This window comes from Rhodotorula paludigena (assembly GCF_050403205.1).
Source record: "Rhodotorula paludigena JCM10292 DNA, Rt_paludigena_JCM10292v1_ctg38, whole genome shotgun sequence".
NCBI lineage: Eukaryota > Fungi > Basidiomycota > Microbotryomycetes > Sporidiobolales > Sporidiobolaceae > Rhodotorula > Rhodotorula paludigena.
This window is the reverse complement of record NW_027481420.1, coordinates 46,461-71,955: the sequence shown is the minus strand read 5'-3', so window position 1 is coordinate 71,955 and position 25,495 is coordinate 46,461. Positions and strand designations below refer to the sequence as shown.

At 64.5% G+C, this 25,495-nt stretch overlaps 9 protein-coding genes across 9 annotated transcripts; 4 read left to right on the top strand and 5 right to left on the bottom strand.

Annotated features, from left to right (window-relative positions):
* Positions 1-47: 47 nt before the first annotated feature.
* Positions 48-1,139, top strand: JCM10292_002888 (uncharacterized protein; the record flags this gene model as incomplete). Its single annotated transcript, XM_076650625.1, has 6 exons — positions 48-138; positions 206-360; positions 417-544; positions 610-782; positions 902-977; positions 1,058-1,139. 6 exons carry the CDS (start codon positions 48-50, stop codon positions 1,137-1,139), a joined length of 705 nt encoding a protein of 234 aa, XP_076503811.1.
* A 300-nt stretch (positions 1,140-1,439) lies between these two features.
* Positions 1,440-2,176, bottom strand: JCM10292_002887 (uncharacterized protein; the record flags this gene model as incomplete). The annotated part of the gene is made up of 4 exons (XM_076650624.1): positions 1,440-1,460; positions 1,532-1,668; positions 1,763-1,918; positions 1,993-2,176. 4 exons carry the CDS (start codon positions 2,174-2,176, stop codon positions 1,440-1,442), a joined length of 498 nt encoding a protein of 165 aa, XP_076503810.1.
* Positions 2,177-2,491: 315 nt separating this feature from the next.
* JCM10292_002886 (hydroxyisourate hydrolase) lies at positions 2,492-4,167 on the top strand (the record flags this gene model as incomplete). Its single annotated transcript, XM_076650623.1, has 8 exons — positions 2,492-2,764; positions 2,857-2,896; positions 2,991-3,258; positions 3,399-3,448; positions 3,602-3,692; positions 3,750-3,888; positions 4,015-4,052; positions 4,116-4,167. 8 exons carry the CDS (start codon positions 2,492-2,494, stop codon positions 4,165-4,167), a joined length of 951 nt encoding a protein of 316 aa, XP_076503809.1.
* A 297-nt stretch (positions 4,168-4,464) lies between these two features.
* On the bottom strand, positions 4,465-5,518 carry JCM10292_002885 (uncharacterized protein; the record flags this gene model as incomplete). The annotated part of the gene is made up of 6 exons (XM_076650622.1): positions 4,465-4,549; positions 4,631-4,706; positions 4,789-4,964; positions 5,026-5,153; positions 5,209-5,363; positions 5,428-5,518. The coding sequence occupies 6 exons, from the start codon at positions 5,516-5,518 to the stop codon at positions 4,465-4,467; spliced, it is 711 nt and encodes a 236-aa protein (XP_076503808.1).
* A 499-nt stretch (positions 5,519-6,017) lies between these two features.
* Positions 6,018-7,560, bottom strand: JCM10292_002884 (uncharacterized protein; the record flags this gene model as incomplete). The annotated part of the gene is made up of 6 exons (XM_076650621.1): positions 6,018-6,108; positions 6,521-6,629; positions 6,693-7,050; positions 7,111-7,318; positions 7,386-7,424; positions 7,508-7,560. 6 exons carry the CDS (start codon positions 7,558-7,560, stop codon positions 6,018-6,020), a joined length of 858 nt encoding a protein of 285 aa, XP_076503807.1.
* A 420-nt stretch (positions 7,561-7,980) lies between these two features.
* JCM10292_002883 (ferritin-like domain-containing protein) lies at positions 7,981-9,772 on the top strand (the record flags this gene model as incomplete). Its single annotated transcript, XM_076650620.1, has 7 exons — positions 7,981-8,269; positions 8,336-8,440; positions 8,556-8,734; positions 8,834-8,942; positions 9,002-9,180; positions 9,249-9,619; positions 9,682-9,772. 7 exons carry the CDS (start codon positions 7,981-7,983, stop codon positions 9,770-9,772), a joined length of 1,323 nt encoding a protein of 440 aa, XP_076503806.1.
* A 490-nt stretch (positions 9,773-10,262) lies between these two features.
* Positions 10,263-12,552, bottom strand: RDS2 (gluconeogenesis transcription factor RDS2; the record flags this gene model as incomplete). The annotated part of the gene is made up of 9 exons (XM_076650619.1): positions 10,263-10,325; positions 10,412-10,555; positions 10,615-10,712; positions 10,784-10,949; positions 11,015-11,078; positions 11,166-11,321; positions 11,393-11,611; positions 11,690-11,778; positions 11,845-12,552. 9 exons carry the CDS (start codon positions 12,550-12,552, stop codon positions 10,263-10,265), a joined length of 1,707 nt encoding a protein of 568 aa, XP_076503805.1.
* Positions 12,553-13,230: 678 nt separating this feature from the next.
* Positions 13,231-20,057, top strand: JCM10292_002881 (uncharacterized protein; the record flags this gene model as incomplete). The annotated part of the gene is made up of 18 exons (XM_076650618.1): positions 13,231-13,279; positions 13,348-13,388; positions 13,450-14,447; positions 14,510-14,658; positions 14,729-14,855; positions 14,918-14,999; positions 15,075-15,218; positions 15,293-15,443; positions 15,542-15,660; positions 15,722-15,944; positions 16,024-16,155; positions 16,260-16,453; positions 16,523-16,994; positions 17,066-17,127; positions 17,207-17,330; positions 17,409-17,571; positions 17,927-19,442; positions 19,506-20,057. The coding sequence occupies 18 exons, from the start codon at positions 13,231-13,233 to the stop codon at positions 20,055-20,057; spliced, it is 5,298 nt and encodes a 1,765-aa protein (XP_076503804.1).
* A 219-nt stretch (positions 20,058-20,276) lies between these two features.
* Positions 20,277-25,280, bottom strand: JCM10292_002880 (uncharacterized protein; the record flags this gene model as incomplete). The annotated part of the gene is made up of 9 exons (XM_076650617.1): positions 20,277-21,161; positions 21,220-22,503; positions 22,588-22,994; positions 23,068-24,106; positions 24,191-24,793; positions 24,892-24,946; positions 25,033-25,051; positions 25,117-25,160; positions 25,237-25,280. The coding sequence occupies 9 exons, from the start codon at positions 25,278-25,280 to the stop codon at positions 20,277-20,279; spliced, it is 4,380 nt and encodes a 1,459-aa protein (XP_076503803.1).
* Between the last annotated feature and the right edge of the window lie 215 nt (positions 25,281-25,495).

Genomic DNA, 25,495 nt, shown 5'->3' with positions numbered 1-25,495 from the left:
CTTTGCCCGCCATTCCTCGCGTCTATAGCCGGCGCCCCACTTCGACCATGCCCAGCGCTTACGCACCAACCGAAGCCATGCTCAAGGTCCAGCAGCTTCTCAAAGACGACCCGACTCAGGGCCAGTCTGCCAGCGGCGGCGCGTGTCCCTCCTGTCCGTCTGGTCGTTGGTCACGGGGTGCTGACATGCCGGGTCGGGTCCGCAGGGTGGGAGCAAGCATGGAAGGCCGATGCGACGCCGTGGGACACGAGCAACGTGCAGCCTGCACTGCGCGAGCTGCTCGACGAGCGCTGGACCGAGGTGGGCGTGCCATTTGAGCAGCTCAAGGACGGGAAGGCGCTCGTTGCGGGCTGTGGGAGGGTACGCTCACCCTCTCTTTCGGCTCGTAAGGCCCATGCTGATCTTTGGGAGTCCAGGGCTGCGACGCCGCCTTCATCGCCAAGCACGGAATCGAGACGCTCGGCATCGACTTGGCGTCGACGGCTGTCGAGGTCGCGCGGAAGCATCTCGCCGCTCAGCCAGACGCGCCGAGTAACGTCACCTTGTGCGCGACGTTCTGCGCTCGGCGACAGCATGCACAGTGCTTACCCGGTCCTGACTGCCTTGCAGCGAAGTGGCCGACTTCTTTGCTTTCCCTCTGCCAGACGACAAGCCCTTCTCGTTTGCATTCGACTACACCTTCTACTGCGCGCTCCCGCCCTCGATGCGGAAACAGTGGGGTGCACGGTATGCGGAGGTGATCCGGCCTGGCGGAATTCTTGTGTGCTTGGCCTTCCCGCTCGGTGCGTCCAGGCTGTTTCTCCCTTTCCTGCTGCAACAACCGCTTTGCCGGGTCTGTGCCCTCGTTGGATTGCTCATTCGCTGAGGGCGCATTGACTGATAATGTGTTGTGCTCGTGCAGACGGTGAGAGGGCGGGCGGGCCGCCCTACTCCGTTTCGGAAGAAGCCTACGATGCCGATCTGCTCAGCTCCTTCGCGTGCGTCCTGCTTCTCTCTCCCCTTCCCTCACAGCCACAGGGATGTCAGCGGTGCTGACTCTCGTCTTTGCGTGTGGCAGCAAGGTGTACTCGAAGGAACCGAAGGCATCGGCACCAGGCAGGGAAGGCAGGGAGAAGATGCTGGTCTACCAGCGCAAGTAGCGTAATACGATACAGGCAGTTGAGGTATCAGATCAAGAAGCCCGGACGAGAGGCTCGCTCCGTGCCGGGGTTCTCGCCCACTTCAGCTCGTACTGCTTCAGCCTCCGCCTCATCCCTTCTATCTCGCTTTCGAGGTTCTCCTTCTCCCGCCTCCACGTGCTCGCTGCCTTTTCCGCCTCTTGCTCCTCTTGGGCCTCGGACGCTTCGGCAACGCCAGTCTGAGCGGTGCTGACAAGCTTGACGACGCGCCACAGACGGAGAATGCTCACGATGGAGCCGAGGGCAAGAGCGCTGCTCTGTTTAGAGACACAAGGAAATGGACTTCAGCAAGGTGGAACAGGTTTCCGGGTGCGCAACCGCGATGGCGCTCGGAAGGAGAGAGCGAGGCGCACGTCGACAGCGACCTCGAGACAGAAGGCCACGACAACGACGCTGGCGTCAAGCACGTGCAGCCAGTGGAATCGCTGTGTCAGGTAGAAGTCGAAGCCGAATCCGATCAAGTCGAGCGGGATCTCGACGAGGAAGAGCGCTGCCAAAGAGGCGCGATCGTTAGCGGCGTCGGACCATAGCGTGCTGTAAGCTACCACGTCGCTGCCTCGCCAATGTTCAAGAGGCGAACGCACAGGTGATGGCGAGACTAGCGTATCCGCACAGCTTGAACCAGAGCGGTTCTTCCTCTGTGCAGTCCTCGTCACACGCGCACTGCGGGTCGCGCATGAGCGTCCATCCGATCTGCAGCAGCACAAAGACAAAGTCGGCGACGGACAGGCCGACGATGGCTGTACGGGTCGAGGCAGGGGGGCAAGGTCAATGGTGCAAAGGAAGGTCGAGCCAAAGTACAACCCTGACCCACTCCACTCGACGGCATGCAAGCGCATCACCTGCGCCACGATTGCTCGAAAGTGGCCGAAGCTCGTCAGCTGTTCGCGTTGCGGGCGACCACCGGCGGACGTGAGCGGAGCAGCATCGTCGTCCGAGGCAGCAGCGGGAGCAGCAGCAGGAAACGAGCGCCGGACAGCTAGTGTTGCCGAGTCCATCGCATAGCAGGCAGAAGACGAGCGAAGCAGGTCGCGAGACGGGAACAGCAGCACGGGGCAGAAAGGAGACGAGGACGGGAGGCGCGGAAGGTGCGGAAAACAGACGGGGGGCGGAAGCGAGATTCAGGAGATTCGAGCGGGCGTGCGAAGGCGGGCAAGCGCGGGTTTGTGGCGCGCGTGGCGGCGTCTCGTTGGCTCGCGGGCGGCGCGCGCCCGCTTCGAGGTTTGCTCCGCGCCCTCTTCGCGCCTTTTAAGCAAACGCACCGCCTGCACCGCCCCCGCACAGTGCGAGCGAGCAGGAGCACAGCAGCAGGGATGCAGGCGCCCAACTTCCTCGGGCAGTACTACCACGCGGGTCCGCCCCCGCCGCACTCGCAGCAGCCCCCTCAGCCGGGCCTCGGCGGGTACCAGCCGGCCAACGCGTCGCCGTTCCACCCGGGCAGCGAGATCCACCTCGACGGCCAGGGCCACCTCGCAGGCCCGCCCGGGCCCTCGAATGTTCAGCTTCCAGACCCCGAGCTCCCAGACCCGCTCGCCGTCGGTGACGACGACGACTCGACCCTCGACACGCCCGGAGGCAAGAAGAAGGTGTGCACACGCGTCCTTCTGGCTCTGGCGCGTCCCATTGGGCTGCAGTGCATGCGCTGATGATGCCGACGCGCGCTCGTTGCTGTCTGCAGGGAGGACGCCCTCGCGACAAGGTGTGGGAGCTGTTTGACGGTCAGTCGCGCCGCTGCTCTGCTTCTCGTGTTTCTACTTCTGCAGAGGCGCGAGTGCAGTCTACTAAACGTGGCTGACGCGCTGTCTCATACAGGAGACCGCGAAGTCGCGAAATGTCGCTATTGCCAGTGGAAGACGGACCATCCCAAGGCGTTCCGCATGCGCGCGCACGTTGCGACGTGCGAGCTCATCCCGCAGGACCGCCGTGAGGACCTGCAGCGCTTCCAGGAGGAAAAGGAGCACCGCCAGGCCATCAAGAAGGAGCACGCAGAGCAGCTCGGCGCGGCCGGCGGGGGTGCGCCGCCCAAGAAGGTCAAGCGCGACCACAACGGCGACGTAGTCATCGGCAGTGCTGCCAGCAGGTGCGTCTCATGCTCCTCCCGCACCTTCGCCGTCCTCGTCTGCGACACCCCTGGCTGTATGCGCGGGGAGACGGGGATAGCGGCGCTGGCTTGTCGCCTTTCTTCCTTTCGTCTTCTCGCTCACGAGCACCACCCGACAGGCCGAAGATGGTTCCTGCGCCCCCGGCCCGCTCGCCGATCACCTGCCATGGTGCGCGCTCATTTCGTCGACGTCCTCCAGCACTTGCGATAGCTGACCTCGCTCTCTCCCATCTCGCTCTTCGCACGACTTGTCGTCGGTCATTACGCCCATCCTGCCTCGCTACCGACTATCCCTTGCCGTGCCGTATCGCCCAACCTGCAGTCCTCGACTCGACGTCCGGCAAGCCCGCGCCCGAGATGCGCATCCGCCTCGATAGGCTCAACACGACGGGATTCGTACTGCAGGCGCAAGGGTAAGGCTGCCGTACGCTCCTCAGGGGGACACGGCGCTGACAGACGCCCGTCTGCAGTATGACGGACAACGACGGGCGTTGTTCGACGCTCCTACCCTCGTCGACCCGCCTCGAGGTCGGAATCTTCAAGATCACCTTCTTTGTCAACGAGTACTTCACGAAGCGTGGCATTCTGTCATTTTACCCTTTCATCGAGGTGCGTTTCCTTCGTTTCGATGATCCTGCCCGTCGTCTCCCGCCTCGCGCTGCGTTGTCGGCCTTCTGCGCCACTTTGCACGCAATTGCTCTGTCGAGCTGCTCACATATCCCATCCAATCTGCAGATTCCGTTTGAAGTCAAGTCGGCCGACGAGCACTACCAGTGCGTCTCTCAGACACCGTGAGCCCACTCCTCCTACAAAGCTGACCATGCTCCGTATTACAGCATCCCCTGCCTGCTCTCTCCCTACTCGTACACGACCTACCGCGGGTCGTAGAGAGCCGTCTTCCTCAGCTTTCGACCTTTGTCGTTCCGATGCCTTTCGCTTTTCCGCTGTGTCCATTTTTTCCGTACCTAATAGTGCCTGCCGTACCTTTCTACACTTTGCCGTACACGTTGTATCACAAGCCCTGCTCGCGTCACCACGCAGAAGCACACGAATCTCGAAAACGCATTCTACCTCTACACGTGTCGCGCTCCACGGTGCGCAAACGCCTGCTTCTGCGTTTGACAGCAGCTTCCTTCACTCAAGAAGTGTCCAGGGAGTGGTCTTGATCAGGACATTGCGCACTTTCTACTGCCGGCGGTACACGAGCATCTTGTCCCGCCCAACCGGCCGATCTTCCGCCATCCTACTCGGATGCTTCGAGTAGATCTTCCTGCTCATGAAAACACGGAGGCAGTCAGGAAAAAGCTGCTTGAGCTAGGCGGAGAATCGCCAGAGCATGAGAAGGACGCACTCGAAGTGATCGGACAGCACGGCATCGTACGCTTCTTCCGAAACGGAGTAAGGTGGACCACCCTCACGATCGCCGTCTGCGAGCAATGACCAGGACAGATATCAGCAAGCACTGCAGGCAAGCAGATCATCTGGGCACCAGAGACGAATGCGGCCGACCGAGTGGATAAGCGAGGCAGATCAGCAGTCCTCCTGGACGGATCACCTCGGCGTAGCGTGCACCCCATCGCTTGCGGAATGGCTCGGGTGGGAGCGCGCAGAAGAAGGTATAGTCGAATGCGAGCGAGAAGCGCTCGTCGTTCAGAAGCGGGAAAGCGAAGAAGTCGGCTTCTTGGCTGTTTTGCGCGAGGATGTCAATTTGAGAACTCGCGAGAAGTAAGGGGCAGCTAGACGCACAAGTTTATATTGCTTGGCGCGCCAGCCTGCGATGCGAGGTGTTTCTTTGCGACGTCGACTGCGGTCGGCGAGAGGTCGATGCCCAGCGTATCAATCCCATGCGCCGCAACAAAGGCCGCGTCGCAGCCCTGCATTCACGACAGTCAGACCATCTCCCTTTGTGCAGCAAAAAGCGCAACGAACCCTCCCGCAGCCCGCAACAAGGGCTTTGCCGTCCTTCAGTGCATCGAGGGAGACGCACACCTCGTCCCATCGCTCGTCGAGCAGCTCGCGGAGCGCAGGCTGAACATCTCCTGCATCCCACGGAGTCGCCTTGACCTGCCAAGCCTGTTCCCACCCTATGACGGGTCGACCGGATGAGCGAACTGATGAGCTTTGAAAGATGGTGAAAATGGCCCGCACCGCCCGTGGAGGATTGACCGCCTGTCGGGTCGTTGCCAAGCAGCTCTCGCACTTTGATACGGGCAGCGTCCATGTAGTGAGCCGCGGCCATGCTGGATGTGGGGCGAGCTGAAGAGGGGATCGGCAGTCCAGAGGCGTGTATAGGGCACTCGGCAGCCTGTAGACGAGCTTGAGGAGACTCTGACGGCACTGTAATTTGCCTCAAAGAACCTGTGGGGGCTAGCGGCCGCAGGAAGAAGACGGGCGCAAGTGCAAGCCCGCTCCCTCGCCGACGGCTGCGGACGCAAAACCGCGCTCGCTCACTCACAGGTTCTTCCTTGCAATGCCGACACAGGTCTCGCCGTGTCATTGCCGCTGGGAATCCGAAATTCTGGCGTCGTCCAGATTGGCAGTCCTCGAGGGACGCCGACGCCGAGGGTAATGCGAGCGAGAGGGGGAGACTATCTACAGTATAGGGGCATGGCGGGACTGGAGTGAAAGCGAGAAGACAGTACGCGGGCACAGGAGAAGGACAAAGGAGCGAGATGGAGAGGGCGGTTGCGAAGGTCCGCCTCTGCCTCTGCTTCACCTCGAATTGCCGGCACCCTCCCTCACGAAGCCTGGTAGATACCAACTGCGACTGTCGCGTTGTTGATGAGCGTGAGGTTGTACGGCGTGACGTAGATGTCGCTGTCGGTGAGTCTGCAGGGGGTGGACCAGGTCAGCGTCGTGGTCTCTCGAGCGGAAGAGCGGCAGCAGAGTCCCGCCGACGAGATTGCAACGGGCCACCCTTGAGTACATGACAGCATTGCAGGCCAGCCACCTCCGACGAACGAATTTGTGCCGCTTCAACTTGCTTACTCCACGTCTCGCTATGCTTCCCTGCTTCCGTCCTCCACGTCACTGACGCCATGCGCACCTCTGACAGCCCACAGAGCGTGTGCAAAACCTGCTCGGGTCAATGAGAGGAGCATTGATCCGCCTTTAACGGGTCACCCGCTGTCTTTCCGACGCAACAAACGCGCCCCTCTCTATTGTCCACTAGTGCTGCAAGTGGCGGATGCATCCATACACAAAGCACGAGGTTTGTCAATGCGCGTGACGTTGCCGCTACTGCGCTAGCGCTGCCGCAAAAGCCGAGTCTTCGAGGCTGCTGATCTGCAGCGTTGGCTCGAAGAGGTGCTCGCGAATGTAGTCGCCATTGAGCATGTCTGACAAGTCAACTGCGCAAGTAGAGAAGTCAGTGCCTCTGTGTGAGGCCGGACCATAGTCCTGTCTTTGCGCACCGCGCTTCTCGGCTGCTTCGCGTTCCGTCTCGACGCCCGTGTGCAGATGGCGCCTGACGAGCCTGTCGCGCGCCACTTCACGGTCGACGTCGACAAAGATGCGCTCGTCGAGTAGCCCTGCCGCCTCTCGCCAGGGCTCGACGCCCAAGAGGCAGTACAGGCCTTCGATAACGATGATGCGGTGGTTCGGCAGGATTGGCGACGGCGATGGTTGCGGGTCCTTGAGCGCGTGCGAGAAGGTCGGGTAAGGTACCGATGTCAGGTAGGGCTGCGCACGGAGCGCCCGAATAAAGGAAACGTAGGAAGTTGCGTCGAAGGTGAAGGCAGCTCCGCGGCGACGCCGCGCTTCGACCGGGTCCTGCTCAGCAACAAGGAGTCAGAGCAGTCCCAGATTGTCAACGTACACGAAGATCCGCACAGGGAAAGCATCGAGTGCTTCGAGCGGGTAGTGCCAGCCGTCGAGGCCAACTGCGACAGCAACTTCGTCCGCAGGGTGTTCCTTTCCCGGAGCTGCAACGACCTCTTCGAGATCTACTTCGGTCGCTTCGGCGACTTTGACGCCCAGCAGTGCATTCAAGCGATCGACGAGCGGATAGGCGAGCGTCGACTTGCCGCTCCCGGGCACGCTGGAAGCGAGGAAGCGGCTCAACCAATCTTCTGACGCTCGAACGGCGCCAGAGCGATCTTGCGCACCCAGCGATCCCGATCAACAGCCTCTCGCTGCTCGGAGTCCTGCCCGTGTGCCCGCACGCAAGCACCGATACTCTCATCAGTTCCCCGATGAGGAGGTCAAGGTTGGTCATCCGGTCACGCACGACTCGAATCGGGCGAGGACCCGCGTAGCCACTTCTGTCAGAACGTGCTCCATAGCCGTAGCAGGGGAAGAGGGCGTTATGAAGCGGAACGACCCTTGCCTCCTTCGTCATCATTTACAACAAACGCATGTTCGCCACAACGCTCGCTGGCTTGCATGCAGTCTCAGCCTGTCCGGTACAGTCCTGCGAGGCAAGGGCGAGCTTGCCCGAAGTGCCAACGGGCGACGGGGACTTTCCCTCTCGGCATGACGGAAGTAGCTGCGTTGAGGCTGCGCGATCTCGAGAACACCGCCTCTTTTGGTCCGTGGTCCGATCTACGACGTCGTTCCCGAGCACGTTGCCTCCCTCGGAGGGCTCGCCGTTGCTCGCTGTTCGGTGGGCAGCGTCACTCCGAGCGTCGTCCGAAAGCTCCGCTCCAACTTGCTCTTGCTTCCTTTCAACTTGCTGAGTTCAGAAGCCTCGAAGTGGCTAGAATGCTGTTCTCGTCGTCCTTCGCCGCGCTCGCGGCCGTCTCTGCCGTCCACGCTTCTCCCGTTGTGAAACGCCAGGGTCCCGGCACCGGACTTCCGACGAACGCCACACGCCCCGATACCAGCTCTGGCAACGTCACGTATACGCCCGTCTCGTCAACGGAGCAGGTCGGCTCGTCGTACCTCAACGCGACCGTCGAGTCGGTTCCGCTTGGTGTGAACACCACGGGCAACTGGACCGTGCCCTACACGAACGGCTCCGAGCCGTACCCGGGTGCCCACATCTTCATCGGTGAGCTGAGCGCTCTCGACAAGTACGAGGCCCGGGAGAGAAGGTTGACATTCGCACGCTCTGCAGGCAACCCGGTCACGAACGGCACGAACAACTCGCTTGCGTGGCCCGGTCAGCCTACGGGTGGCCAGCTCATCTACAAACCGACCTACCAGGTCGAGAGCAACTTCGGTGAGTTGCAGTCGATCCCGTTGTCGACCCCTGGTGTGCGCGGGAGACTCTTGTCCGTCTCAACTCCCAGTCGGCGCCTTTCCTGGAATCTTCTGACACACGAGGACGTCCGCAGATTTCCAGTCGCTCAACCTCGCGCTGAACCAGGAGCTCATCGAGCTGGACCTCTTCCACAATGGTCTCGCCCGCTTCACCGTCGAGGAGTTCGAGGCGGCGGGTCTCAATGCCGACGACCGCTTCTTGATCGAGCACATGGCCAACCAGGAGGTTGGCCACGCCATTGCGCTCACCAACGTGCGTTCATCTCTATTTGCGGTGCAATGCGCGCGTTACAGCGGTTCATGCGCTGCGAGAGACAGACGGAGGCTGAGTTTCCACATTTTCTTCTTGCAGATGCTCGGCGGAGACCGTGCTGCCAAGCAGTGTGTCTACCAGTACCCCTTTAACACGGTCAAGGAGTTTGTCGCGTTCAACCAGCTCCTTACTCGCTGGGGCGAGGCCGGTGCGTACCATTCCCGCGTCCCTTCGCTCCTGCGCTGCTGACGGACCTGCATGTCGCAGGCGTGTACGGCTTCCTCGGCCAGCTCGACTCGAGGCCGGCTGCGCAGATCCTCCTCCAGTCGATCACGACGGAGGCTCGCCAGCAGATGGTCTTCCGCCAGTTCCAGGGCCTTCCCGCACAGCCTGAATGGTTCGAGACTGGTCTCCCGCAGTCCTATGCCTGGACGCTCCTTTCGCCCGTGCGTCTGTCGACTCCTTTGTTCCACTTCGCTTCTCGCATTGCTGACCTTGATGTTCTGGCGCGCAGTACATCAAGAGCTGCCCGCCTAACAACCCTCGCATTGAGTGGACTCGTTTCCCTCTCATCAACATTACCAACCAGCCGTACGCGCTCGACGGCATCCCCGGCATCAACTCGAACTACACCCTTACGGAGGGCGCCGGCCGCGAGATCACGTTCGAGTGGGAGCCTTTGAACAAGACCGTCGGCTACGACGACCTGTACAAGACGTCCTCGGTTGCAGGCGACCCCAAGTTCATGGCGTTCATCAGCCAATACAACGTCACCTACGTCCCGCTCCAGAACGTCTCAAACAACTCGGCGTCGGCCATCGTCCCGAACGCCACCGTGTTCCCCGGCATTGGCCCGTCGCAGATTACCAACTCCGTCTTTGTCGCGTGAGTCGGCTGCGTCTCGTCCGCTCGAGAGACCACGACGCTGAATGGTCCACTCCTTGCAGGCTCACCGACAGCGACATCTACGTCACGCCGTACAACCTCACGCTCATCAATAACGCGACAGTCGCAGTTGGTATCTACCAGGCTTCGTGAGGAAGGGTGCCGGCAATTCGAGGTGAAGCAGAGGCAGAGGCGGACCTTCGCAACCGCCCTCTCCATCTCGCTCCTTTGTCCTTCTCCTGTGCCCGCGTACTTTCTTCCCGCTGTCGCTCTACTCTCGCCATGCCCCTATACTGTAGATAGTCTCCCTCCTCTCGCTCGCAACTTTTGGCGTCAGCATCCCTCGAAGGACTGCAATCTCCACGTCCGCGCGCCAGCAAAGCAGCTCTGCCACGCCCGCGTGTGAATCGGTCCCACTCATCCCCGCGCGCAATGATCGAGCCACACAGCACAGCAGTCGGCTGGAGACGAGTTGTGAAGGAGAGCAGCACGGGCAAAGCGGTGGGTGAGACAGATGCGCGAGAGCGAAACAGTCTGCCTTGCACGGCTGCAGCATGTCAACAAGGTGCACAACAGGCCGAAAGAACCGGAGAGTCGCCAAATCCGTGACAAAGGGCGAAAGACGACGGGGGGAAAGGCGGTGCTACAGGCGGATGAAGTTGCCGACAATCATCGAGGGGATGCCGTACGAGTCGCGGCGGATAGTCTGCGTTGCACAAGCCACACGAGAGTAAGTGTAATCTGTCCGCGTCGGCATCAAGAGAGAGAGCCAAGGGAGGAGCGCCGACGCACGAACGAGAAGCACGCGTTGACCATTGCGTCCTCCGAGACCTTTCCCTTGTCGGCGCCGGCCTTTTTGCGCTTGCGCGACAGGATCGACTGGTTGATGAGCACGCACGACGTGAGGACGGCTTTCTGCCCGACGTCGAACGCGATCTGTCGGATCGCGCGTCAGCCACCCACCCCGCAAAGCGGAGGAGGGAGGGGACACGCACGTTGCCGTACTTCTCCCAGTAGTTGACTGCGCTCTCCTCGGCCATGAGCTCGTAGATGGCGAGCTTGCCGCCCTGCAAATGCTCTATCGGAACGCCCACTGGGCGAGCCACGTCTTGTAAGAATGCCGACTCGGATGCGAGGGCAGGAACGAGAGCGTATCCGACGCACCGAGCGCGGCAAACTCCTTGTTGCCCTTGTAGATCTCGCCCGTGCGGCGCCACAGGCAGCTCGGGATGCCCATCGACGAAAAGACGCGGTCATAGTCGAGCAAGAGGCGCTCGAACGCCTCTTCGATGAAGACGAGGTCGAGGTCGGTCAGGCCCGAGGCGATGGCCTGGCGGGTCCAGAGAGCCCGGGTCAGTCAAGCGCGAGGAGAGGGGCGAGTTAGGGAGGACGCACACGGAAGGTTGGGCGGAACTCGCTGAGCGTGTGCAGCGTGCGTTGTCGTGAGCTGGCCGACATGCTGCTCATGCGCAGATGGAGGCGTATTAGCGCAAGCACAAAGGAAGCGAGCCTGCACCGAAACGAGAGAGCTTCGCGCGCAACGCACTTGTCCGCCATCCACTTCATCAGCCGCGTGTACCCCGCGACGTGGTTGTACGGCCGCAAGAGCCCCGCCTCGAACTTTGCGTGGATGACGCGCGCGAGCCGGTCGGACCGCGAGCCGTCCTTCTGGTCCGCCGCCGTGAGGAGGAAGCGCTCGGTCCTGCGTCACTTCCCTCGTCAGCACAGGCAGAAGGGCGTGGCGCGCGACTTGCACAGCGGAGGAAGACGCACTTGTTGATCGGACTCCCCGGCACGCTCGGCCCCGTGCTCTTGACCTTGTCCTTGGCCCCCTCGCCCGCTCCGCCCGTGCCCGTGCCCGCGCCCGGATCGGGCGGGTTGACCGTGAGCCCCGTGTCATCGTTGATGGGCAGGCCGCCAATCTGCCCCGGCTGTCCCGACGGGTCGGACGAGGCGAAGAGGGGCGCGTCATTGAGCGACTGGAGGAATTCGCTGTGGAGGAGCCGCCGGCAAGGTAGTCAGTACCGCGCCCCGCTGCGCGCAACGTGACATGCTGGAGCACCCGCGCACCTCAGGCCTAACCCGTGGAACTCGCCCTCGCCGCCCGAGGTCATGTCGAGCCCGAGCCCCGCTCCGAGACCGTCATTCGCCAGGTCGAGCTGCAGGAGCACCACGTCAGCCGCATGTCCGTAGAAGTCCGAGAGAAGATACAGGCGACAGCGCACCATGGCGAGGTTGAAATCGGGCGTAAACATGGTCTGCTGTCCCGCCTGGCTCGCCGCGTTGAAGATGTCCTGCGCCCCCTGCCCAAGCAGTCCCACGGCCGCCGCCCCGCCCGCGCCTCCTCCCCCTTGCAAGAAGCTCGCAAACGACGACGACGAAGACGTCCCCGCGGCGCCACCGAGCTGCCCCGCCGCTGCCGCCGCGCTGCCCAGTGCGTCGCCCATGTCGAGCCCGAGCGTGTTGAGCAGGCTGCTTGCGCTCGCTCCTCCTGCCCCTCCTGCTCCTACCGCATCCACGCCCGCGCCCTCCGTCTCGGCGACCGCGACCGCAGGCGGAGGCGGCGGCGCCGCGTGCGCCGCGTGCGCGCCCTTGGTGCCGCCGACGCCCGGCGCGCCGTCGAGCGCCGGGAGGGGCTCGTCGGTGCAGAGATGGGCGATCTCGCGCTTGATGCAGCGCTGGCAGGGCCGCTCGCCCGAGCACTGCATGTGGCTCCGGCGGCAGAAGCGGCACGCCGAGTCGACCTTGGAGCGGCGCTTCTTCTTGGCTGCTGCTGGAGGTGGGGCGGGGGCGGAAGAGGTCGAGGCGACGGCAGCGGGAGGAGTCGGGCCCGAGGTGCTCGAGCCCGGTGCGCTCGGCGTCGGGTTGGATATGGGGCGAGGTGCGACGGGGGTGGGCGCGGCGGGCGCGATGGCCTGGTACGAGGTCGACATGCTGCAGGGCGAGCAGGACAGAGAGGTCAACATGCCGTCGGATGCGCGGAAGCTCCTCAGCTAGCGTCGTGCAGCTCTGTACACCCTACAGGGTGACCACAGCAGCACAGACAGATCCCGGCACGGTGTGCTCGCGTTGACCGTCTTCATCGCAAATCGGCTGGGAGGAGCCGCCTGCACTCGCCGGGCACGCTACGAGAGATCCGCCGCTCACCTAAACCGATGCCTGAGATGCCACTGCCTCGTTCGAGCTCGTCTCTTTGTGCGCAGAGGGCGTGCGAGGTGAAGAGAGGCGCCGTGGGGGGGGAGATGCGGGGTCGAGCAGACGCCGGGGCGACGAGGGGAGCAGCGAGTGCAGGGGCAGCAGGCGCGCGTGGGGCTGAATGGATCCTAGCAGCACAGGCAACTGCTGTGGCAAGCAGTGCGTCTGAGCGGGAGCACGCGGCGAGAGGCAACGCTGAGGACGACAGGCGAAGGCAGCGAGGCGGTGAAGCGGCTCCGGCGAACCCAAAGTCGCGTAGAGTGAAGAGACAGAGCGACTAACGAGACTGTACTCAGCACCCTCGCACCCTCTCACCTGCACTTGGACGCGTCGTCCGACTCGCACTTGTTTCGCCGCAACAAAGTTGCGCAAAGCTCGCCTCCAGCTGCGCACGCTCACAGGCAGCGAGAGCCACAATGGACGCTGCCAGGCTCTACCACGTCTTCACTGCCTCGTTCGAGTCTGGTACGCTCCCCGCCGCGCGCCTCGCACGCCCCGCTCACCTGCCCTCCGTCTCCCCACCTCGAATGCAGACCCGAACGCCCGCATCGCAGCCGAACTCGAGCTCAAAAAGGTACTCAGCCCTCCAGCTGCACCCTGCCCACCGCCCGCTGACCCTGCCGCGAACCATGCAGCTCGAGCCCGTCGAGGGCCTCCTCCCAACCCTCCTGCAGCTCATCTCGCCCTCGTCCTCGTCGTCCCCCGTCGTCCGCCTCGCTGCCGCCATCTACCTCAAGAACCGCATCAAGTCGAGCTGGCGAGCACCCCTCGAACCCTCCCCCTATGCCTCGCCCGCCTCCGTCGCCGCCGCCAGCCGGTCGTCGACCTTCGTCGAGATCCCGCCCGCCGACCGCCAGAGCGTAAAGGCCAACCTCATCCCGCTCTATGCCGCTCTCGCCGGGGACGCCGCCGACAGCGCAAAGGTCAAGGAGCAGGTCGGCGAGGCGCTCAGCCGTGTCATCGAGTGCGACTTTCCCGAGCAGTGGCCTACGCTCGTCGACGAGGTCAAGGCCATGCTCGCCGGCGACCAGGGCCAGGTCGAGGCCGGCCTCCGCGCCACCATGGAGGTCTTCAACTCGATGCGCTACATGCACAAGGACGAGTCGGGCACGACCGTCCCGCACCTCGTCGCGCACCTCCTCCCGCTCGTCCTCCCGCTCGGCCAGGACGTCCTCGCCTCGGCCCCCGCCGACAGCGCCGCCCTGACGGCGCAGGGCACGCTCCTCCGCCTCGTCCTCAAGGCGTACAAGAACAGCATTATCCACACGCTCACCCCCGCGCACCAGGCCGCCGACTCGCTCATCCCGTGGGGGTCCCTCCTCCTCCAGGTCGTGCAGCACCCGCTCCCCGCCACGCTCCTCCCCGACGACCCCGACGCGCGCGAGAAGCACCCGTGGGCCAAAAGCAAAAAGTGGGCGTGCTGGGCCCTCAACAAGCTCTTTACGCGCTACGGCAACCCGACCCAGCTCCCGAAAAACATGGTCGCCCAGTACGGCGACTTTGCCGCCCGCTTTGTCGACCAGTTTGCGCCCGAGATCCTCAAGGCGTACCTCGCTGCCGTGGAGAAGATGGTCGGCGGGGAGTGGTTCCCGCGCAAGGGCAAGTACCACGTCCTGTGCTTCCTCGAGGAGTGGTGAGCACTGTCTTTTGATCTCTGCGGGTGCTAGTCGCGGCAACTCACGCCACAATTTGCAGCATCAACCCGAAATCCATGTTTGCCCTCCTCAAGCCTCACATTCCCTCGCTCATCGAGCACTTCATCTTCCCGCTCGTCTGCCTCACCGACGACGAGATGGAGCTCTTCACCGACGACCCGAACGAGTTTGCGCGGCAATTCTTCGGCGGTGCGCACGCGCTCTCCTATCGCTTGCCTGTGAGCGCTCAGGGCTGACGACGCGGTGCTGACGCGCGCAGACTTTGTCGCCGACTCGTATGCATCGCCGACGGGCTCGGCTCTCGCCTTCCTTGCCGCGCTCACCGAGACGCGCGCCAAGTCGACCCTCCTTCCCCTCCTCCAATTCATCCAGTCTGTTGTCGACAAGTGCGCCGTCCCGCCTTGTTCCAAGTTTACGGTTGTTTCTGACGTGCCGCTTGCTCGCGCAGGTACCCTGCATCCACCACGCCGCGGCAGAAGGATGGTGCCCTCCGCATGCTCGGCAGTCTGGCTACCACCGCCGTCAAGAGCGTGCGTCCGCTCTCTCTCCCTCACGCGCCTCCTCTCGACGCTGACCTGCTTGTATGTCCGCTCCGGCGCCCGCAGAAAAAGCTCGCGCCGATGCTCGAGTCGTTCTTCGTACAGTACATCGTGCCCGAGTTCAAGTCGCCGCACGGCCTCTTGCGCTTCCGCGCCTGCGACCTCGTCGAGAAGTTTGAGAGCGTCGACATGACGTGGGCGTCGCAGGACGTGCGTCTCTCTCACCCTCCCTCGGTCCCAGTGGCACGGCACTGACCGTGTAGAACGCACCGCGCCGAAAACAGGCGCTCGAGAACACGCTCAACCACCTGATGAACTGCATCACCGACTCGGACCTCCCCGTCCGCATCCAGGCCGCCATCGCGCTGCCCGAACTCGTGCGCTACGAGCGCGTGCGCGAGCGCATGCTGCCCAACCTCGGGCGCATCATGCAGGGTGCGTGCGCCGCGCTCGGGTCTCACTTCGGCCTGCTGCTGCGCCGCTTTCGCGCCTCATGCCATGCGCTGATTGATGGTCTTCGTGTTCGTGCACAGAGCTGCACAAGCTCGCGAGCGAAGTCGACCTCGACGCGCTGACCAACACGACGAGGACGATGGTGGGCGAGTTCTCGGAGGAGGTCGTCCCCTTCGCCGTCGAGCTCGCACAGTCCCTCGTACGTCTCGCCTGCCTGTGTCTCGAATGCGCAACGACTGACGCCCACCGCCTTCACGCAGATCGAGTCGTATCGCCGTCTCCTGCAAGAGACGCTCGAGACGCGGGACCAGGACGCGTGCGCCGGTGGAGGGTACGACGATGAGAAGACGCTCGTCATGATGAACGTCCTCAAGACGATCGAGCAGCTCGTGTCGAGCGTGCGCGAGAAGAAGGACCTCGTCGCCGAGATTGAAAAGGCCGTGTGCCCGCTGCTCGAGGCGACCATTCGCAACTCGGTTGTCGGTGCGTCCCGCATTCTCGGGCCGGCTCAGCAGCCGCGTGTGCATGTTGCGTGCTGGCTAACACCGACGTTACGTCGCAGAGCTGTTCGACGAGACGTTCGAGATCCTCGACTCACTCACCTTCTTCCAGCAATCCATCTCGCCGGCGATGTGGGCGTGCTTTGCTGCGACGTACGGTGTCATCAAGTCGGACGCGCCCGACTATATGCACGGTCCGTACCAGTTTACTTGGATTGCGCAGAACGCCATACTTCACCGCATCCAGCCTGCTGAGATCCCCGGCGAACTCGTACTGACGGGCGTTGCTGATCCACAGAGTGCTTCGGTTTCCTCGACAACTGCGTCAACTACGGCGCCGAGTTCCTCTCGACCATGACCGACTACCGCCGCTACGTGCTCGAAATCTTTGACATGTGCATGACGAGCCGCGCGCTGGGCGCCGAGGACCGCGTCATCGCGTGCAAGCTTGCCGAGGCACTCTTGCTGCGCCTGCATGGGCAGGTCGACGAGGTTTGTCGTGATCCTGCATGGCGAGTCGTTGAGGGGCGGTAGACTGAACCCTCGCATTCCCTCTCGCAGGCCATTCCGCCAGTCGTCGAGCGGTGCATGTCGTTTGTCCTGTCGACGAACGACGACGACGACTTTGTCGTGACCAAGACGCTCTTCATGCACTCGCTCGAGCTCGTCATCCTCTGCGTCTCGTACAACCCGCAGCAAGCGATCGCGATCCTCGACCGGCACGATTGGACGCAGCAGTTCTTTGCGCAGTGGTTCAAGGCCCTGCCCTCGTACTCGCGCGTGCACGACAAGAAGATCATCCTGTGGGCCATCTGCGCACTCTTTGACTGGCTCAACGGCGTCGGCGCTGGCTCGCCCCTGTCGGCCAACGTCGCGCAGCTCCTCCAGGGCGCCATCGAGGTGTTCAGGACGTACCCGGACGCGCTCGCCGAGCGCAAGGTCGCAGAGGCGAACCGCGATCTGGAGGAGGAGGAGGTTGACGACGACATGTCGGACGAGGAGGACCTCGACCTGGGCGAGGACGATGGCGACTGTGCGTGCTACCCTCATACCATGCATTCTTGTGTGAGTGTGGGTGACGACTGACCGTCTGCGCCCTGCCAGTCGAGGAGGCAGACGTGCGGGATCGGAACACCGACTTTCTGGATCAGCTGGCTCAGTCCGAGGTGCGCAGCTTTCCGGTACTTGTCAGCCTATGCTCCGCCGCGCAAACACTGACTTCATGTTCCGGGAAACGCGCTGCAGGCAAATCGGCTCGCACGAGCTGGCGCGTTTGACGACGGCGACTCGGCATGGAGCGACGAGATCCTGTGGGCCTCGCCGCTCGACCAGTTCGACTCGTACCAGCGTTTCTCGGGCCTCCTCGCCGGTGCGTGCTTGGCCCTTTTGTCCAAATCGTCCGCCGTCCTGACTGACATGTGCCTTTCGCGGCGCGCCCAACTTGCAGGTCTGCAGACGGCCAACCCGACACTCTACCAGCAATCGCTCGCGGGGCTCAGCGCAGAGCAGCAGGCGATCCTCGCCGACGTGGCGACCAAGGCAGCAGAAGGCGGCGACCAGGTTGTTGCGGCTCAGGCGTATGCGGCGCTGCAGGCGAGCGAGGGAGCGGAGTAGGCTCGGAGAAGGCAGCGGCCATCGGTAGACACTGCATTGCATCGTGTGCTCTACCAGGACTTGCGGACGTCAATGTGTTCCGTCGCGGACTTAGGCGGCGAAAGCGAGAGTTGCCACTCTCCTCGTGACTCCCGCATTCTCGCGCTGTCCCGCACATTTCTCGCTGCCCTTGCTGCAGTAGCTCTCGTGCACGTGCCGCGTCTCGGCTGTCACGCGAAGGCCGTGCCACTCGCGCGAAGTCTGCGCGCACCGCCTCGTTCGCGCCTTGATCAAACAACGGATTGACTGCGTCTCGCTTCCGTCTTGCAGTGCGTTGCTGGGTTCGCCGAGTCTGATGCTCGTGACCGACAGGCCGCCCGCAGTGTCTCGCCCGCCAGAAGCGCGGCGCAAGGTGCTCTCGTCCAACAACGACCTCCGCTCGTCGCCGTCCCAGTCCTTCTCGTCGTCGCGCCCGATCCGAGCAAAGGTCGACCTCAGCACCGTCTCGCCGCAGCCCGCCGCGTCCCCGTGGACCCCGTCCCAGCCGGTGCGGGCGCGTGTGCAGCCCCAGTCGGGTGCGCGAAGTGGTGGGGCCTTTGCGAGTGCTCCAGCGACACCGACGGGGGCAGGCACGCCGTTCGCGCGTACAGGAGGGGCAACGCCGGTGGCTGGGGCGCACGGCGTCGTCCGCTCGACGCTGAGCCCGCACACGCCGGCGACTCGCGCACCTTCGCCTGTGAGGGCACGCTCGCCGGATGCTGCCACTGCAAGGCCCGTCGTAGCGAGGGTGGGAACGACGGCGAGGGTCGTCACGACGCCCAAGAACGACCTCGCTGAGCCTCGACTTCTACGCGGGCAAAGCGATCCATTCCCTTCGCCTTCGACCAACAATTCCGCCTCCCACCTCGACTATCTCCCGCCGACTGTATCGGTACGCAAGGTGCACTCGTCGCAGCGAGGGTCGCCTTCGCTTGCCGCGAGCACCAGCACGACGTCGAGCGTCGACTCGGCCGGCTCGCTGCCGCCGCTGTCATCCTCACCAGGCAGCTCCACCTCCTCCCCTCTCACCTCGCCGAACCTGTATCCGCAAAGTCACGGCTCCGGACTGTCACCTGCACCACACGGCTTCTACGATGGGTCGGTCGGGCGGAAGGCCGGAGCAGGGATCCGGCGGACGAGCGGAGTGAGCAGTGTCTCGACGGCCTCGTCGTGCGAGATCAGCACGACCAGTGGAGGTCTGCTGCCGCCTCTCTCGCTCGCGACTGAAGAGCGAAGAGCGCAATTTAGCGCCTCGCCCACAACCACGAGCTTCCCCCAGTCCCCTCCTCTCCGCTCCCCCTCCTTACAAGCCTTTCCCATCCATGCTACGCCCACACCTGGCGCCGTCCGGTCTCCGACCATGTCTTCGTTCTCCTCTGCTCGCACGGTCAAAGCCGGCGCCTCCACCGTCGGATCCGCCAACCCGACTCCTTCGCACTCCCGCCCACCTTCCACCGCCACGAACCCCGCCAATCGTCGCCGACATGCCCGCTCACACTCGACGACGAGTAATTCGTCCCGCTCGTCCGTCTTCTCCCACGAGGAGCACCCCGCGCACGAAGCTGCTGCCACTTGGGCACATTCGCGCTCGCCCGTCGGGTCGCCGACGCTCGCGAGCGCTGTCGGCAGCGGCGAGAGCAGCAGCAACGTAGGCGGGATGGCCCGGATGCCGCTTGCTGGCGTCGACTGGTCGGCGATTGCGTACCTGCACGAGGAGGCGGACCGGCTACAGCCGCCATTGAGTGCGGGCAGGCTGTCGAGCGGGAGTGAGGGGGCGCATTCGGGCACGAGTGCAGACGGAAGGCATGAGGTTGATGAGGCAGAGCGGGAAGCTCGTGTTGCGCGCAAGGTACGTGGCGTAGCCCGACTCGCTTCTAGACGACGACACGACTGACCTGCAGCGCTCCCGCAGATCGCCGACCTCGAGATCCGCAACACCTCGCTCCTCGCCATCAACACGTCGCTCGAGCGCATGAAGGTCAAGCACACGACCGAGATACGCGAGCTGCGACGTCGGCTGCGCGAGTCGATTGGCGGAGCCGGTCTCGCTGCGCTGCGCGCTCAGGTCTCGAAGCTCGACGAGGGAGACGACAGTGACGGCGGCGACCTTGACGGTGACGGGCTCGACGAAGACGAGGACGGGCTCGGCGCCGAGCCGAGCTGGCAGGACCTGCTCGAAGGCGACCCGACCTTCTCGGCGCTCGCGGCGACGGTCGAGAGTCTCATCACGCGCGGAAAGCGCGCGATCGAGTACGAACCGAGCAAGGGCGATAAAGGCCGCGTCTTATCGACTGTCGAGATGGAAGACCGGCTGCGGGGCGAGGCGGACGACGAAGAGGATGACGACGAGGGGCTGGAGTCGACGCCCGAGTCGTCGGGACAGTCGACGCCTGCTACGTCGGCGAGGTCAAGCGACAAGGGCGCCGGTCTCGGGATAGCAGGATGGCAGGGTTCGAGGCGGTGATCTTGCGGTCCCTTCACTTCGTGCTTCAAATGTTGTGTTTATTCTTCCTTTCGTGGCTTCGTCTCCCTATTCCCGTTGTTGTAGCTCCTCTTCCGCATGCTCAATTCGCGCGAATGAATCCTTTGTGCTCTTGACGACGTAAGCCCATATCTAGGAGTTACACACACGAGGTAAGGGACAACGAGGAAACAGCAAGAACACGACGAGACAACCACTCCCTCACGCCTTCATCTCGACATCCCCACTCGGCGCATACGTCTTGCCCGCCTCCGCAGCAGGGTCCGCAGAGGCCGTCGGCGTCTCGTCCTTCTTGTCGGATTCAACCTTCTCGCCAGACGCCGACGCGTCGTCCTGCTTCTTCGCGTCCTCGACCTCCATCTTATCCGCACCAACGGCACCCTCGGACTTCTTCTCCTCCTCCTCAACGGCCACAGGCTTGTCGTCAGCCGTCTCGGCTGCGATTGCCCTCGCCTCGACCTCCTTGCGCCGCTTGACGAGCCAGCGCTCGACGCGCGTCGCGCGCTTCTCGCGCATCTCGGGGCTCGGGCGTGCGCTCGTCGCCTGCACGCGGCGGAAAAGCAGGTCCTCGGTGTCGGCGCAGAAGAACATCTTGTAGCTGCGGAGGCAGATCTTGCTCTGCAGCGCAGAGACGACGAGCAGGCCGTCGGGGAGCTTGGGGCGCACGGCCGCCGCCTGGTCCCGCGGCGGGGGAGGGATGCCGAGCTGCCGCAGGTTACGCGGGAGATACGGGATCTTGGGCTCGACGGGGAGGTTGGGCGTGCGGTCGAGCTTGACATATGCAGCGACGTAGGCGGCCCACTGGCGCTCGGCGGCGGGAAGGTCCTCCGCACCGACAACGTCCTTGCTCATGAGCTGGAACGCGAGGCGACCGGTGATCGGCGTCAACCCGTCGGGCGACTCGGCCGCAGTGACCGAGGGCGTCCACTCCATGCGGTAGAAGTTCTCGTCGTTGCCGAGGAGCGCCTCGGCGCTGCTGCGGTACGCGATCTGCTGTGCCGCCGTGGCGCGGTCGGGGTGCGCGCGGTCTTCGCGGAGGAGGTTGACGAACTCGCGCGTCTTGTTGTCCGTGACGGCGATCAAGGACTGCGATGAAAGCAGGGTCAGGCGCTGCTAGCGGTAAGACGAAAGAGCGCAGACGAACCAGCTTCAGGATACTCGCGAGAATCTTGTCGACGGTGAAGAGCACGTATCCTTGCGTCGCCATGATCCGGCGGATCCCATCCTCGAACGTCGGCTGGTCAATGTCGCCGTCAAAGAGCTTCTCGCAAATGCCGAGCGCGCGGTTGTAGTAGTGCTCAGCCGACTCGGTCCATCCTGCGCTGCTGTGTGGCGCGTACGAGAGCGACATCGACAGCGTCGGGACGTGCGAGGGCGTGATGGGCTGCGGGGTCGGCGGGCGCGCAAGGACGGCGGCCGACGTGCGGAGCTGCGCGAGGCGGCTCTGCAGGACCTGGAACAATCGCAGCATGCAGTAGAGCGTCGAGTTGCCGAAGACATTCCAGGCGCGGCGGCGGTCGAGCTTGACGGGCTTGTGCTCGACGGGGACAATGACCTCGGGCATGCCGTCCTCGTCGGGTCCAGCAGGCGTGGCGGTGCCCTCTGCGCTCGTGGCTGCAGCGACAGGCGAGCCCTCACGACTCGCCGCGGCCGTCGAGCCCGCCTCGTCGAGCCCAGACGCCTCGGCCATCACGCTGTCTGTATCGCCCGGCCCGGCACTCGCCGACAGCGCGGGTGAGCCAGCCCGCGAGCTCGTGGCCGACCCGCCTCCCGCGCCTCCAGCAGCCGTGCGCTTCCTCCCGCGCCCCGAGCCCGGCCCGCCGCTCGCCGCGCCGTCGGCACCTGCTCCGCCCGGCCCGACCGTCTTGCGGAGGGCCTTCTTGCGCAAATCGCCGCCCTTCTTGCCCTTGCGGCTGCCGGTCGCGCCGATAGACGAGCTCGACCCGGCTGCTAGTGCCGCCTCGATCGCCTCGTCGAGCGCGGCGCCGTTGATCCCGCCGTTGGCACCGTTAGTCGTGCCGGCCTCGCTCGCGCCGTCTGCGTTGGACGCGGCGTCGTCGTCCTCGGGCGTGAGGAAGTTGGTCTCGGCAGCGACTTCGGACTGCGGGACGGCGAAGACGAGGGCGAAAAACTCGTGCAGGAAGGCGTCGACCTTGGGCTTGTCGGCAAACGAGACGACGTAGGTGCGGTCGAGGAACGAGAGGATGAGCTTGATGGCGTCGAAGAAGGCGGCGCGATTCTGGACCGAGTACGCGAGCTGGTACTGGCCCGGCTGCGGGTGCGACGGCGAGCCGTACGAGCGCTGGTTCTGCTCGCGCTTGAGCGACTCGATCTCGGAGACGAGCGCCTTGGTGTTGAGGAAGCGCTTGTCGTTAGCCTTGAGCGAGATGGCCTGGTGGTCGAGCGCCTTGAGAAAATTCTTGGCGTCCTGTGCGTGGTGAACGTCGCCTTTCATCAGCTTACGCCAGCAAGCGCGGGATCCGAATCAGCTGAGCAGACGCATGGGACGCACCGACTCGCGCCAGACACGGTTCCACTCGCGCAGCGCACGCTTCCACTCCTCGTCCTTCTGCTTGAGGCGCGCAAGGACGATGGGCACGGCGACGCAGGGGTTCTCGTGGAGCGCCTGGATGACCTCGAGCCCCTGCTCCTTGCCGTAAATCTTCTTGAGCACGCGCTGGTAGATCGACTTGCTCTGGTTGCCGAGGCCGGGCTTGAGGCGGAACGACGCGCGCTCCTCGGGCTCCATCAGGGCGATGCGCGTCGCGATCGGCTCGAGGAGCGCGATCGTGCGCAGGTTGGCCTCGATGTAGTAGTCGTACTCGTGCCGCTCCTCCTCGGAGCGGTGCAGCGCCTCCTCGTACGGGTTCTTGCGCTGCGCCACGAAACCCTCGTCGGACGCCCACGAAGGCTGCGAGACTGCGCGTGACTCAACCCTCGATCAGCACGCTTGCGAGTTGGAACGCTACGGAACAAGAAGGGAGAGACGCACCCCACTCGTCGTTGAGCACCTCCCAGCAGAGGGCGTCGCGGCCCGAGCAGTTGAGGCTGATCTCCTCGGCGGGCAAGCGGCGGTAGCTCGGACCGTACGTCTCCCAGCCCTTTCCGGCGTCGCCGCGCGCCTTGCGCCAGCGCTCGCCGTCGAGGCGCGGCACGTTCTCGACAACGCGGCGGCCGCGCGCGTCGAGCTCGACGCGCTTGCCCGGGTCGCCGAGGACGCCGCCGTCGCTCGAGACGGGGTCGGCGCGAGTCCACCCGACCATGTCGCGGAACTCGGCCCAGAGCGCGTCGTCCTGGTGGAGAAACATCCACGCGCGCGCGACGAGCGCCGTCAGGTCGATCAGCTCTTGCGTAAAGAGGTTGACGAGCTTGAGGAACTCGTGGTACGTCGCCGCGTCCTTGCAGTGCGCCTTGACGCGCGTGAAGAAGGCCAGGTCGGGCTGCGACGGGACCGCCTTGGGCGCGAGGAGCGGCTGCGGCGGCGGAGGCGGCGCGGGCGGCTCGTAGGCGTAGATGGGGGCGGGACCAGCCGGCACGGAGGACGCAGCAGCGGCGCCGTACGCGGCCGCAGCCGAAGGAGGCGCGACGCCGCCATAGTAGTACGCCGCCGCCGCCTGCGCCTGCGCGTGGTGCGCAGCATGATGCGCATGCGGGTCGGGCGACTCCGAGTGCTGGTGGTACATGGCGTGCGCCTCGGCAGGACTCGCGCCCTTACCCTTGCCGGCGCCGCCGACGAGCGGCGAGCCGAGGTCGGCCTTGCGCTTGCCCTTGCCGCGCCCCGGGCCCTCGACCTTGCCCGCGGCGGGTCCGGCCGCTGCGCCCGTCTTGGCGCGCTTCGCAGGCGCGGCGTCCTTGCCGCCGACCGCCTGGCCTGGGGCGGCGCGCTTGGCGGCGGCGCCGCGAGCGGCGGGTGCGGCGGACGCAGCGGCAGCGGCCTGCTGCCCCTCGGCCGAGGTGTCTGGCAGGAACTGCTTGAATTCGTCGAGGAGATCGGGCGCAGTATGGAACAGGGTCGTGACCTGGGCATAGACCTGCGGGCGTGGACGTGGACGGATTAGTCCCCTCTGCTCGTCCGACTTCGAGACGATCGAACCGAGAATCTCCTCCAAACGCACATCCTGGATCGCGCGTCCCTCCTTCTGGTACGTCTGCAAGATCTCGAGGAACGCCTTGTACGTGTCGGGCTCGCGGATAAAGCGGTTCTTGATCTTGTTGACATAGTTAATCGCGTGGTTGAACTCCATCGGCGGGCGCGCCTGCTGCCCGGCCTGCCCAGCTTGCTGCTGTTGCTGCTGCTGCTGCTGCTGAGCGGCCTGCTGTTGCTGCGCAACATCGGCGGGAGCGTTCGCAGCAGCCGGCGCCATCTGGTTCGAGAGGAGGTTGGCCGCGCCCGGCGTCGTCGCGACCGGTGCCGACTGCGCCTGCTGCTGCAATTGCTGCTGCTGCTGCGACGCAGTGGGCATCTCGGCCTTGAGCTTGCCGGCGGCGCCCTCGCCCGCCTGCGGCTGCTGCTGCGGCTGCTGCTGCTTGTCGGCCGCTTCGCCGCTGACCTGCGTGCGGGTCGTCATGCCCATGGGCGTCGTCACCGTGATGGTCGTGCCGCTGCCGGCATCGCCCGCGCCGTTCGGGGCGACTGTGCATTCGATGCGGTAGCCGGGCGGGAGGAAGGTGTTGAAGCCCTGGATCAAGGCAGGGTGGCCGCGAAAGAGGGTCGAGACCTGTGCAAAGGGAGCTGTGAGTACACCGTCGGGCGCCGAAGAGTCGGGCATGCGGTGAGGCGCATGCTGCCGACGAGGACGCAGAGCGCGGTACGCACGCGGTCAATCACGCCCGGCGTGTCGATGCCCTGCGACTTGAAGTCCTTCATGATTCTGTGCGAGCATGGCTGTGTCAGTGGGAGCTGTCCCCTCGCCCGTTGTCGAGTGCGGTTCGAGCCAGGCGGGTTCCGACGACGCACGTCAGGAAGCGATCGTAGACTGGGCGGCGAGTGCGGGTCAGTCAGGCGTCTTTGTGGTTACAAGTGCGCAGTGGAGAGGCGCACCCTCGGTCTGGTCTGCGAAGGTCATCTTGACGCGGTCGAGGTAGCTGCATGGTGCGAGCGAGGTCGCGGCGGGTCAGCGTCGCTCGAGTCGAGGTGGGCGAGGGGCACGAGTGCGCGCACGTGAGGGCATCGCGGACGTTGAGATTGGTCTTCTGCGCCTCCATGGCGGGCAGGAGGGCGGGTGCCGGGGTGGACGGGGTAGCGGAGGGTTGGTGGAGGGGGCGATAGACGAGAGGGGGCGGGGTCGAGTGGGTGTCTGCAGTAGAAGCAGCAGCAGTACTGCGTCCTCCTTCGCAGACGCTAGCGGGGGCTGGCGGGCACAGCGCGTGCCTGGTTGCCGGCGACGCGAGCGAGGCGCGGGCGGCGGCGAGTGCCGAGT